Below are 14319 nucleotides of genomic sequence, written 5' to 3' on the forward strand. Positions count from 1 at the left end.
GTTCCTGAGGTGGGATCTCTACACCCGCCACAGTCAGCACTGCCTTCTGAGTTTTAGGGAAGCTTAGGGCCCAGTAAACAGTCCTCTCTTCCACTCAACAACAGTATTGCCTACAGAAATGTCTTTACCGATCTATTGAAACAAGTATGTGGCTAACAGACAAAGACATCTTCTATTTCCACTTGGCCCCTCAGTTGTCTTTAATGCTGTATATTTCACTTTATTTACTTAGAATTTGTGCATAACTACTGATGACAGAAACCGGAGGCAGTGACAAATTGTTATGAACCTAAAATCAAAGAATAAATATGTCAGAAGTAGATGCAATGATTTGAAATAGTTTGCCAGAGAAGTACTGCATATATCAAATCATTGCTCTTAAATATGGAAATAAATAATATTCTTATAATTATAGGTTGATTTCTTATAATTATAGGTTGATTTGAGATCTGAACAGAAAAGAAAAGCTATAAAGTGCTTGGACCTATTTTATAGTTAAAATATTTGAGTTATAGAAAGGCTTGATTTGCCAGGGCTGCAATATATTGTACTGAGGTTTTGGTCAGTAGGAATGGAATTTAATTGAAAACCTTCCATTAAAAGTCTTTAGATGTAGTGGAAAGTTTGTTGCAAGCAAGTGAAAGCTAATAGATATTTGTAGTGTATAATTCTTTTTTGGTGTGGCATACAAATTAGTTCGATGACCAACATAGGAAGTTTACCACTCCAGAGAAATAAAGCATGACTGTGTGGATAGATGCTTATAAAATAGGTCTCTGGTTTTGATCAGTATGACTTGGGGAACTTTTACAGTAGCGGTTAAAGAATTACTATGGCTTGATAAGATGAGTATCTGTATTTCCTTAACCTTATTTCATTTTTGTTAGGGAAAAAAATACAGCTTCTGACTTCAGCGTGGGATCCAACATCAGTTTGGCAAAAATAAAACAGGATCAGGCACTATTTGAAGAGAATGAAAAGCTTAAAGGGGAGAAAGAAGCTATTAAGGAACAGAATCAAATTATCCTACAGAACTATAAAGAACTAGAATTGAAGATGCAACATCTTAAATGTGAACTGCAGGTACATGGAAGAGTGAGCAGAAACTCCATTCTCCTGGTGCCCTTTGCCATCTAGGTCATATAGTGCAATCTGGTAATCTCATAATCTTGTGGTGATAGGCTTTTTTCTCTCATTTCTCTCTTCTGTACTGGGCTCTGGTTCCCCTATTTGGAAATCTTTTTACTATAAGAACAGGGAAAAAGATGTCCTTGTATTAACAAATGGCCTGAATCTTCTTTTTGTAACATTGTGGTCTGAAACATTTATTTATTTATTTATTGGATACAGAGGTTGGTACATTTTGGCTATGAAATAGTAGTAGACACATTTAAATCATCTCCAGTGTGTTGAATCACAGAATTGAATTAAATGGATTGCTGCTTCAACTGTATGACCAAAACTAAAAAAAACCCTCAAAAACAAACGTGCATATGGTATGTCACAGTGAAAAGTACTGATCCTAGCTGAGAAGTACATAGTACAGCAGACCCTCGCCATTTATGGGGGGATATGTTCTGCAGATCCCTGCAAATGGTGAAATCCACAAATACTGATGCCCCAAGTTGTTTAAGCCCTGATGCGGCTCCCTGTCAGGCTGACAATGCTTCCCGTCAGACCCCACAGCCACCCCCTGCTTTCCTCCCCATTGTTTGTGGGGCTCCCCCGCAGCACCTGGGGACTAACTGCTTCCCCCCCGAGTGCTGCCACGGCTGCTTCAAGCACCACTGCGGCTGCCTTTGGTGGTGGTGGCACAAAAAATGCCACTGCCTCCTTTCATGTCCCTAGTGTTTGCTCTCTGCCCGCCTCCTGGCTCTGCCCTCCCCTGCGAATATTTGAATCTGCGAATCTGGAGTTCACGAATAGTGAGGGTGTCCTGTACTCTGATAGTACAGTTACTAATTTATTTTCAAAATGGGTAAGTAAAACGGGGTTTCAAATATAGTGCCTGACAAAAATTATAAAAATGAGGGATTGTCCCCAGTTAAAGGGCTCTTAGATTCTGGCAAACACAAGAACTTGAATCATGTCAATTTCAGAAATACCAAAATAGAAGTTTGATAAATTTTCAGTGCTTGGGGCTAGGCAGGTCTCTTTTCTTTCTGTAATTGTGAATTAGAGAAGGGAAGTCCTCAATGATGAATACAAGTTTTGGGTATTGATAGAGTGACCTGTGTTCAGATGCCCATTGTTGTTCCCCACCTGCTGGACAGCAGATCAAATTGTAATGAACAGAGAGGAGAACATGTGGGTGGTAGTTCAGGTGGGAATAGAGCAAGACTTTTCAGAGCCACCTTTGTTATTCACTTGAGACCAGTTGCCTCTGGTTAGGAGGGTGTTGCTCTTTCCCTGACCCAGAAGCTGTCCCAAGGGCTTCCATCTGAAGACAGTATCTATTATATAATACTACTAAGTTATTTGAATACTTTTGAGTGTAGACAACGACTGGTTTTCATAGGGTATAGAACTTCTGCCTTCTGAGATTTGTGATTCTTTACTTCTTCCTTCTATGTTTAAAGATGAACTAGCCTTTTCTTTTAATTGCAAGTAAACTTGTTTAAATGAGAATATGGTGAGACAGGAAAAGCCAGGTCTTTCCTCCTCTTTATCAAGTTTTCTTGTTTCATGTGCTCTTGATTTGCAGATTGAAGTTTTCTAAAACAAATTCGAATGCGTGTTGTTACAAATTCATAGTGAATTAAATGTATAAATGCTGTTACTTGTAAATGCTGCTAGTGGTAGGGTATCTTACTTGAGTTCTGCAGAACTTTAAGACAAAAAAAAATAGTGAAAATAAAGGGTGTTGCAACAAGTTAAGCAGGTACATAAGTACACAGGAATGAATATACCTCAGTTCAACATATATCTAAATGTTTATAGTATCAGAAGCTAAGTTGTCTTAATAACTATCCTGAAAGTCTTTGAAACCTCTTTTAAAAAAAAAAAAAAATTTTCCAAGGATAAACAAAAAAAAAAAAATTTTCCAAGGATAAACAAAAAAAAAAAAATTTTCCAAGGATAAACAAAAAAAAAAAAATTTTAGAGTTTTAAGAGAATTTTAAAAAATTTTTTACCCCTTTTTTAAAAAAAAAAAAAAAAAAAAAAAATTGCTCAGAGCTAGACATAGAAAGAACAATTTAGAGCTTTATCAGGAATTTTAAAAATATTTTTCACTATAAATTTTTAAAATTTTGATCTGTGTGCATAAGGCTGAACACTTTATGGCCCCCAAAGAAGGAATAAAAAACCCCCAACATATCTTGATTTATGGCTGCAAGCCCTGTTGATGCCAGACTGGGAATCCTGGAGGTGGAATATATTTCCCCTTCTCCCTCCAAGTTCCCTTCCCTCTCTTCATTTTTTCTTACCAGTCTTGTTGACTTGGGGAAAATTATATCAGAGGTGGCGTTGATCTACTGGTTTTTTTGGGGGGGGTGGTGTTTGTGGTTTTATCACAGTAAGGAAGTTGATGAATTTCTGGATTGTTTTTCTGCTAGAGCAAAATGTTTTGAGTGTAAAATCTGAAATCCTGCTTATTAAAGTTTAAACAAAAAAACCCCAGCCACAACAAATTAGCTCACTGGAGCTCTTTAATGGTATGAAATGGGAAGAAAATGAAGAATTGTACATGTGTCTGTGTGTGTAATAACACATTCACATACATTTTTTTTTAAAATCACTATGTGATTATATGCACATGCGGTCATGTTTTATAGGCAAATTGCTTTAAAAGAGACAAAATTTCTTCTCTAGCTAAAATTGCAGTAATAGTGCTCTCTATTTGGTAATAAAAGCTGACTGTGTTCTTCTCTCCTCCCTTATGGTAAAATAAAAACCCCAATTAAAAATATAGGAAGAAAAGAAAGCTTCTAATGAAACTCAGAAACATTTGGAGAAAACTTTGCAAATATGTGTTGGAATTAAAATGAGAAATTTGGCTGCCAAGTTCAAGATACTGAAAGAAGTTAGGTATGTACATCTCTCTTAAACTATCATTTTTCTGTAATTGCATTAAATTGTTCTTGATTACTTTTTTCCTTTTTATAAAATGAGTGTGTTTGTTTACTCTCTTGTTTTCTATACATTGTGGAAATTTTATATTCCATATAAAAATTGATTTTAAAAAAAGTAACTTAAATTATTTTAGAGAAGACTCGTACTTTTTTGAAAACTTTGAATGAAATCTGCACCTTTTTCCATTTATCAATGTAATAAAGTTCTTTTTAATGACCTTTGTGTTCTTTTCTCATCATTGTTGTAAATGGGGCTTAAAATCCCAAGTACTGCAGGAAACATTTGGATTAAAGTACCAACTTTTTTTAAAAGCACTTGCACCACAAAGTGTGCACCATATTTACTCAATTAAAGACAAGGTTTCTCCCCCCTCCCCCATTTAGTAAGGGGAGGAAAAAACCCTGGGCTTACAATCGAGCAAGGCGGGGCAGGCAGCTGTGGCCAGGGTTGGGGCTGGGGCTGGAGCCGGAGCCGGAGCCGCAGCTGTTGCCTGTCCCCCTCTGCCTCCACCCCATGTGCCTCTGTATGCCCTAACTGTCCTCCCCTGCAATCTCCAGTCTTCCCCCACACCCTGCGCTGCTTCTCTTTCTCTTCACCTCTGCTGCACTCCTCCTTACATTTGCTTTGTGCCAGCAGGCTTTGTTTCTGCAGCCTGGGACACAGAGCGTGGGTCCAGCCTGGCTCTGTAGCAGTGACAAGGAGCCAGCACTGCTGCTATGGGCCAGGCTGGAGCAGCAGTGCTGGCTCTGTGCTGTTGCTGCTACTGGCTGACCTGGAGCCATGCTCTGTGTCCCAGACTGCAGCAGCAACTGAGCCTACTGGTGCAGAGCAAAAGTAAGGGGGTGGGGGACTTCAGTGAGGGGAAATGGGAGGAAGGGGAGGTGGGGACCTGAGGCTGGGGTGGGGCAAGCTGCCTGCTTCCCTTGCTGCCTACCCCACTGCCTCTATTCTCCCTGCCCCCTAGCATCACCTGCTGCTTGTCCCATTACTAGCCCCCCATGTGCCCTACCACATGCCCCCACTGCTGCCTGGTCCAGTGTTTGTCCCCTACCACCTGCCCCATTACTGCCCCCCCTTATCACCTGCAGTAGTGAGGGGGTGGAATTTAAGATGATCCTCCAATAATTAGATTCTATATATGAAAAATTATATTGAATTTATAAATGTTGTGTGTAGAATCTGATTATTTGGGTCTTACATCCAAGGTGGTTTTGTATTTGGGTAAACATGGTACATTAGTGGTTTGTTTGTGTCTTTTTATGTAGTCAGTTACATCTCTGCTCCTTTTTTGTATTTGCTTTTTGTTGTGTTGTAGGCAGAGTGAAACAATGGAGTTGTGAAGTATAGCTATAAAAAGTGCCTTTGTGCATACGGAGGAGACTAAGAAAAAAGTGATCGTTTGCTTTAGTAAGAAAGGTCTCTTAACATGTTTAAGGGGTAAACTGGGTATTAACCTTTCAAAGAAGAGAGCAGTATGAGGTAGAGAATAGAGAAATAGAAAAATGAATAATAAATTGAAAGGGAGACAAGGAAGCAGTGAGGAAACTACAAGGAAGAGGGATGATAGTTCTGTACCACAAGAAACTACCTATATTTTGATGAATTCCTGTTATCTGTAGTTGGTTCTGAAACAGAGTTAATGTGTTTGATATTTTAGAGCAATTTTAAGTAACACTGGTGGGTGATATTTTTTCCTAAAACTTTTGGTGCTTGAAGAAAATTATTTTTCCAAATAAAATTGTCTTGTTGAATGCCTTTTTTTTTGCCCCTCCCCTCACCAAATAGGCATAAAAAAATGAATGTTCATTTTGGAGATGACTTATCAGAAGCTGTGGAAGTAGTTACTGAAGGATGCCTCGCTACTCCGTCCTCCTTGGAAAATTTGGAGAAGATTTGGACCGAGTATAACTTGGCTCAAGAGATGATTCAGTTATGCAAAAATGTGGTGAGTTGGATTTTTTCTGCAAAGCTGAAACTTGTTAGCTGTTGATAGTACATTCTGCTTATAAATGAACTCTGTTATTATAAATGCAGAATTCAAAACATCTACAATGTCTTGGGTACTACATATAGCAGACTTTGCAGCATTTGCCAGGAACTAATACATTTGTGGCTGGTTCATTTTATTTTTAAGAAAATTAAGCTTACTGTAAATGAGACTTGGGGGCATCTTAAATCTATCAAAGGATGGCAGGTAAGAGGTTTTGTGCTGATAACAGAAAACTAGTTTCATCTTTAATTTTGGAGATGCTGGGCTCTCCATGGTACCCTTGCAAATGCTTTTTGAGGCTGTGTACTAATTGCTGTTTTTGTGATAGAGAGAAAACAAGTGTATTAAAACTATGACAGCTGGCCTGGTGGCCTTGTGTAGGAGAGAGCTTTAGGGAACAGTGTTAATTTCTTCATTTTCCTTGCAGACCCAGGTCCTTCCCTGGTGTTGGCATTTGCTGCTGCTAGACTCCGTTTTTCTCTTTTTTGTTGCCAGAATATGCAGCAGCACAGACTGGATTGAGCTATTAAACACAGCTGATCTGGAGTAAGGAATGCTTTGTGTTTGAAGCACAGGGCAAGGATGATGGTCCATAATGGAGCATAATTATGATGCCTGTATGGTAAACTTACTGTCTCCATTGGCATTATCCTCAAGTGTGCTCTGTTACTCCAGGTAGGCTGTCTGGTATGCCAGAAGCAATGTAGCCACTTCTTTGTGCTTGTGTGGGTGGGCTAATTGCGACCTGTGAGCCCCTCTACATGTGCAGGTAAATTTGCAATGGGATCTAACTCCCACTCACTCGCACCTTCTGCCATTCGCCCACTTGCGCCTGTGCCATGCTATGCACGCATGGCAACAGGCGTGATTGTGTATTAGTTCCCATTACACCTTATTGCCAGCGCAGAGGGAGCCTGATCTTGGGGCTCCCTGCTGCCCCACACACCTGCATGGCTTGGAGATGCAGCTGCCACAGCCTTTGACCCTGCTACCCACGCAAATTAAAGTTTGATAGCAACCAGGTATAAAGTTAGTACATATTTTAAAGGTCTAACTTTATAGCAGGTTGGAGCTTTTTATGGCATAAGTACTTTGCATGCATAGCTGGTCTCAAGGTAGTTGCACAGTTAACTAGTATAGAATGGGCCTCTTGCATAGTGGAAAGGATATGCTGCTGGCTTAAGGGTTAGCTTATTTGGAGCAGAGCAGCATGCTGTTGAGGGTGGTGCTGCTGGGGATGATGAATTTACTGTGTAGACAGAGCCAGTGCTTACCTATCTTATAATTGTGTTGCAGAGGTTAAAATATTGTTAGTAAGGGGTCTTGATATTTTTGGATGGAAGGTGTTATGTTATAGTAACTAACTCTTGTATAGTGGTCTTAATCCATAGATCTCAAGGTGCTTTAGAGAGCAAGGTGTCATAAATGCAAAGTAACATCCCATTAGTGTATGTAGCTCTCTTTTTACACCTTTCCTAGTTGGGGAGTGGCTTTAAGGCTCAGTTCAGTATTTCTTTACACAAAATAACCCTCAGGGATTTGTCACTGCTAAAAAAAAAGTAATTTCTAAAAAGATTTCAAACCAGTAGAAAACAAAGTCTTAATCTTTTCTTAATTGTAAATGAAAATCTTTTAAGCAAGTCTGCTTAATTGCTAAGCATTGCAGAATTATACTGCTACATTAACTTATGAAACGGAGTAGAAAATGACCTATTAAGAGAAGTGAAATGACTCTTATTTTCTTCATCTGTGTTGAGAGTTATTAAGAAGTACAGTACAGTACTAAAAGACATATTTTAAAATGTTCAGTTCTTAGTAATTTATCAGGTTACTTGTAAACTAAACTGTTTGTTTTAAAAAAATATTTCATGCTATATAAGTAATACCTACTGTTAACACAGGGGTTAACATTAAAACAAATGAGAATTTTAGTTTGATTACTTTTATAGCGAGCTGGGCAGAAAGAAATGGAAATAGGCTAGCTTCCATGGCTGAGATTGGCAGACAACAAATAGAAAAGGGTGTTTGTAAGCTTAAATATACTTTTCCTTCAGGAAATTTCCTGATTCTAGAACAGTGGTTCTCAACATGTGTAGTAGGCTTAAGGCACCCGTTAAACGGTCACTCTTACCTTTTGCTCATTCTTAGACTACAGAAAAAGAATTAAAACAATTCTTCTATTTCAAAGAACTCAGGAAGGCAAAGATAGGTCAGAATATTTTTTACACAATGCATTCCTATTTGAAATTTCTGAGTTTATCTTATGAATTATATGTAGCTGTTTGCACACTTAACAGTGCTAATATTGCATTGCACGCATGAAAGGATCTTGGTGCCCCATCACCCTTGTTGAGAATCATACTTCTAGAAGAAGCAGCAGCAGCTGAAGAGGAGGGGGGAATTTTTGTTTTACCCCCGCCCCCTGTAATCTCTATATTTTAAGCACCTTGCAAATCTCTTCATGTTGATATTCTAGTTGCCTTATGTGTTGTTTTGCTGTCTTGTTGCTCTCCTGTTTTATCAGTTATGTCTTCTGTTATTATAAACAGGGATTTGGGTTTTCCATTTTCTGGGAAACCTTAAGCCCTGTCCAGAGTGGGAGGAGGCGGGGGCAGGGCCTGAGAATCTGAGAGCTGGGGCTTGGCTTAGACTTGCTTTCCCTCCTGAAGCCTTTGGGGTAAGTAAAGCTTGTGGCGGGGGGCTGAGGCTTGGGGATGTGGGGTGCAGCTGGGGACCCCCTTTGGGACTGGGGGGGCTGTAGGTTAGGAATGAGAGGCTCCGGCAGGGCCTGGGGGCCCTGTGGGTCAGGTGCAGGTGATGCTGTTTGGAGGGTGGGCCTGTAAGGAGGGCTGGCAGGGGGCAGGACGGGGTGTGTGTGTGTGGGTGTGTGTGTGTGGTCAGGAGGAGCAGGGAGGATTGACTGCTGCAGGGGAACCTGGGCAGTATCCCTGTGTCGGGACCCAGCCCTGCTGCACCCTGCTCTGGGGGTAGGTATGGGTGGGCAGGCAGGCAGGGTCTCTTACCTGTGTGCCTGGCAGTGTTGAAGAGCCAGGGTACCTGCCCTGCCACCTGCTCCTGCAAGGGATGCAGCTCCAGGGATGCAGGGTGCTGCTGCTGTAGCACTGGGCTACCACCCTCTTACCTGCCATGAACCGGGGCAGGTGCAGGCTGCTGCTGCTGTCCCCTATTGCCTGCAAGAGGTCAAAGTGGTTTGTGCCTGGTGCCTGCAGCTCCTAGCTGCTGCCACTGCCCCTAGCCCCTGGTAGTAGCGAGGCTTAAGTGAGCAGCAGGAAGATGGCAGGCAGTGTGTGGTACCTCTTGGCCTGTTGCATCTCTCCGGCTCTGGGAGGGGCCTGCAGACAAATTTATGGGGGCATAGGTGACAACTGTGAAGTGCCATGGCTGCCCTACTGCTGCAGGGTGTTTGGTCCGGCTGGGCTGCAGCCCCATGAGTTGTACCCCACAGTGCTGAGATTGAAGTAGTGGCAGCTGAGCCCACATGTTGGAGGAGGGAGCGCATACTGTGCCCCTGCTCACAAGGTTGGTGGCTGGGAGAGCCACAGCCCTTTACCTCAGAGCACAGCAGGATTGTGTGCTCAGGCCCAGCCCCGGCCCTGAGTGCACAGCGGCAGTCTGTCCTTGCCCCACACACAGATCTGGGGGGCACATGTCCCCCATGTTTTCCCCAGGGGGAAGATGCCCCCAGTGTCTCCCCTGGGGGTGCACACAGCAGCAGGGGCTGCCTCTACTCCTTGCAGTCCCCCAGACAAACCATGCCTCTGTCCTGTACCCTACCCTGCCCTGGCTGTGCAGTGGCTGCCCCTGCCCCACTCCTCCCTCACCGCAGGGGCCTCAGTGTGCCCCTTTCCCCCAACACACTTACCAGCTGGATGCTGCTCTCCAAGCTACCAGGCTGTATATTGGCAATCAGATCAGTATCAGCCAATATGGCTGGTTAATAATTGGCCCAAAAAATCTTTTAAGTTTGTTTTTTTGTTTGTTTGTCTTGTTTTTTTTTAAAGTTGTCCTTATCACCCTTCTGTGATTTTGTTGGTGTGAGATTTTTAGGACAAGTATGAAGAAAAATTAGCTGAACAAGTGCTAGGAACGATGCAGTGTCATTTCACTGGTGAAAAAGATCTGTCATCTCAACATATTTGATCAGTAGGAGGTAATTAATGTCGTCTTAGTACCATCTGCAGTCAGGCAGTGTGTGAGTTCATGCTGAGTTATATAAGGACTGAATTAAGCACAGGTTCAGACCTGGATGTTCAATTTAAAACTTTTATTGTTTCACAAAGTCATAAACTAAGGGGTCTGTTGGTTCACGAGGTTCCCAAATCAAGCCCTTGCTTTCTAACCCGAAGGCTAGGTGCAGCTGCTTGACTTAGTAGTCTCAGAACTGGTCAACAGCTCATTTGAAAGGAGTCCCTTATCTTTTTTTAGGCAAAAGATACAAAACTGTCCACACTCTGCTCTGAGTGAGGCATCTAACATAACTTTACCATTACTTATATATGATAACACATATACATATGCATTTCTAATTCTTACTTCTATTGGTTACTAGTTAACCCATCTATATTATAATATCAGGTGACACGCTTTTTATTATAATTTTTTACGCTTCTTATGTTAATTCTTAATGACCTAACGACAACATTTACCAGATTTTGCTTGCATAATATGCGGTTATCTTTCGTCATTGCGGTTTAGCTATGCGGTTTCTGTATTTCACGATAGAAGCTGCTTGCTTGCAATTTTTATCATATTGTCAGCATTTCAAGGGTCAGATAGTGATCACCAGAATGTCAATCACTGACTTCTCAACCTCCTTGAAGCATTCTGGGAGTTTTAGTGCGTTGTTAATTTTGCTAGGCCTTGCTTAGCATAAGCACTATCTCACAGGCAGTAGTCTTCTGTCTGGAGATTTTAGAGATCTTTTCACTTAAAAATATTTTAAGTTTTTATTCTGGCTTTGTTTGCTATAATTTGGCAGACCAGAGCCTAATGGTTCCTAACTCTGCTGGGTGTGAAAGGCTAATTCTAAGATAGACTGGTAGAAAAGTTTTAGTTTTTACTTCAACAAAAAAGAAAAAAAAGACCTAAGATAGGAAGCTCAGAGGATTACATGGAATCTAGCTGAGTTACAAAGAGAGAACTGTGAAATCTTGTTTGATTGCTCTTCTGAGCAGTGGAGCTCCATCACTTTGAAAGGTTTCTGTTTGCTCAAGAGAATAAATTTGCCATAGCAGTACTGGTAGCGGTTTGAAGAGAAAAGTAGAGTAGAAAGGCAGTTCTGTCAAGGGTCATCCCCCCAGCACACCTGAGATCAACAGAGACAAATAGGAAAGTGTGTGTAAGCCTAGAGCAGCCTGAAGAATTAATTTAGGCACTGGACCATATTGGTTAATGAACACTTTGTGAAGAGGCATACTGTTAAAAGATGTACATTTACTGATTAAGTTTGATCTAGTTATCTCTTCTTGTATCTAAATGGTGGCTTGCAGTTCTGTCTACAATTGAAAAGATATTAATTATAATATATTTGTTGGTTGCAGAGTTTACTAATGGCTTTATTCCATATCAGTGTGTGAGACCAGTCCATAGGAAACGCATTGAACCCAGATTGTCCAGTTTTTGTCCAAAATCTGTTTGTCTCTTTTCTTATTCTGTTAATTTAAATAACTAAAGGCATATTTGATGGCTGCATCTTTCTGGGCACTAGCCTAAATAGGATAACTGATATTTTTCCTATCTTCCTTTTCTTCATTATCCTTATTCTCTTGGTATGACATCTGGAAAAAGTCTCTGAGCTCTTTGGAGCAAGGATATTGTCCTCTATGGTTTAGGAGTCATATAGTACATCTAAAATAAAAAAGCAAACTCAAATAAATAAATCCACTAGATTTAGCATGAAAAGAAAACTGTCAGATGCTGAGCAGATCCTGTGACCTTAATTTTCAGTGTCGTGGCCCCCTCATCATGCTGGGTTGACTGTAATTCTGGATTGCTAGGCTAGGTTGACTTTAACCCTTCTGTGTTTGTGTTTGCGTGCAGTCTGAAATGACTGGCTCCTGAGCTGGTATAGCGAGTCTAACTGATACCAGAGCTGATATGGAAAAAACTGTCAAGTAGATCTAATTTGGCGAGTTGTTGACCTTGTTGCTTAGGCAGAAAAGGTTTGTGCTTCTGTCTGGAAAGGACTGCCATTTCTTATTTCTGCTTTATAATTGTATTTCTGTAACAGGAATATTAAATATCATCTAAGCATTTACTGGCCTGTCTGGAAGATCTGATTTGTTGTCTGGCTTGTGATGCAATTGAACAAACACAAGTAGTCCCTTAAATGGGAGATAGATGGAAGCTGATCCTGGTAACTGTGAGTCATGTATTGGCTTTTTTTGGGCTGGTCAGCACCAGTCACGATTGTTTTAATCAGACTTTTCTCTGAAGTCAGTCAGAGCAGTTTTGGCTTTTGAAGCATGTGTTTTTTGGGGCGATTTTTTTTGGGAGGGGTGTTTGTTGGAATAATCTGTTTTAGTTTACAAGTTCTGTGAGGAGTTTTTATCTGTAAGTTTGAATATCACCTGTCAGTGTTACATGTGTGTTTTGTGTGAATGGGGTTGTTTTATTTGAAGAGCAAATTAGTACCAGACTTTCAAAATGCTACATATCTGTTGCAGTATCAGTATTGCCCGTAATGTGTCAGGACAGCATTTCTCTCTGAGGATTACAGTGTAAGACTAGATTTTTTTAAGGCCAGAAGATCTTATTATGATCACTTAGCCTGACTTCCAAACTTCTAGGCTGCAGGAGAATGTCACTGGGCTGTTTTTCTATCCTAAAAAGTTTCTTTGTTTTCCCCTCCTCCTCCCTTCTTCCTACCCTTTCCATTGCAACAGGAGGTTTTGCCTCTTGTTGGCAGACTCCATCCTATCAGTTACTGAGCAAGGACTTGATTTTGGGAAAGTGGCCCTTAGTTTAATCCATCTCTTGGGAAAAAAAACAAACAAACAAACAAAAAAAAAACCCAGTCAATTTTCCGGCCACCTTGTTCCCAAATTGCAGGGCACAGAGAAAGAAACTACTTAACTGTCAGTTGGGCTCCATAGTTCTCTCTCCATTGGTTTTATAAGGAAGTTTTCACTGTCTGATTTTTCAGGCTGTTTTAACTGGTTTCTTGACTCCAGTCCATGAAATTCTCCATTTCTTGTCCTAAAGAAAATTGGACATGTTAAATGTATACAGTAGCTGTTAGAATCCATCAGACAAGAATTTAGCTTTATACAAATCATCTCTTGTTCTCTATCAGTTTGTAGCATGGTTATGCTTAATTGTATTAGATACAGTATTTGAAGCAGTAGATACAGTAGGAACATCACATTCTTATTCAAGCATGAATTGTTGTAACCTGATAAGGTTGATAAATATTTCATAAATTGGAAAAGAAAGTACTGTAGAAGGAGTTTTAGAAAGTAAAACTTGAATTATACTTCATACTTAAAAGGAGTTTGAATGTGATTTGACAAATTGCTCTTTTTTCCACGTAGAGTGAAGGGGAGAGCTTGATTCTCAAGAGAAACGAGGTGCAACAGAGTCTGTACCATGCAGTGGAAGAATTCATTCTGGAAGTGGATCAGCTGCCTCTCTCTGAGCGCTCAAGAACTTTACAGGTTGGAAAGTAATTATTGCCATAATTATTAAATGCTTCTAATTTGCTTTTTAAGTTATTTTAAGTACAGTGTATTAGAGTTGAAAGCTTCAACTACATTGAATAGAGCAATGGTTTTCAACCTCTTTTTCATTTGCGGGTCCCTTTTGAAACTACGAATGGAAGTGCAGCCCCCTTTGAATTATAAGTGTAGATATTCACATACTTTTGATTGATCATAATAATTTTTGTGGACCCCCTTAGTAGGGGAGCACCAATTGAGATTTTGGGGGCTGATGCCAATAGCTGAGTTTTAAGGAGGCATATCGGCTCATGCCGATCCAATTTCTGATATAGCAGCATGCAGTGGGTAAGTCTGTTGTGGTGGAAGATGTGGGGGGAGGGAAGGGGCGTGGGGGGGTGGGGCAGATCAAGGCCCCTGCATTGTGGGAGGGAGTGGGGCTGGGGTAGGTGCTGCCCAGGTGGGGTGTGGGATGGAGCTGCAGTTTGTCTGTGGGGGGTGGGGAGATGCCTCCTGCTGCTGTGTGCCCCCAGGGGGCAGAGGTGTGTGCGTCCTGTCCCCCCCCCCCCAATCAGGGGC

The 14319-nt window shown here is 41.0% G+C and overlaps 1 protein-coding gene across 5 annotated transcripts in view; it reads left to right on the forward strand.

Annotated features, from left to right (window-relative positions):
* Positions 1-14319, forward strand: part of STK31 (serine/threonine kinase 31) — a 119439-nt gene that overhangs the window by 19611 nt on the left and 85509 nt on the right. For all 5 annotated transcript variants that reach the window (XM_019508586.1, XM_019508588.1, XM_019508587.1 and 2 more), the window contains exons 8-11: positions 888-1083; positions 3914-4029; positions 5860-6019; positions 13618-13740. In XM_019508586.1, the coding sequence (XP_019364131.1) occupies positions 888-1083; positions 3914-4029; positions 5860-6019; positions 13618-13740 (595 nt within the window). The remainder of the gene's footprint in view (positions 1-887; positions 1084-3913; positions 4030-5859; positions 6020-13617; positions 13741-14319) is intronic.

Source organism: Gavialis gangeticus, unplaced genomic scaffold (assembly GCF_001723915.1).
Source record: "Gavialis gangeticus isolate Ggan-Ray unplaced genomic scaffold, GavGan_comp1, whole genome shotgun sequence".
Taxonomy (NCBI): domain Eukaryota; kingdom Metazoa; phylum Chordata; order Crocodylia; family Gavialidae; genus Gavialis; species Gavialis gangeticus.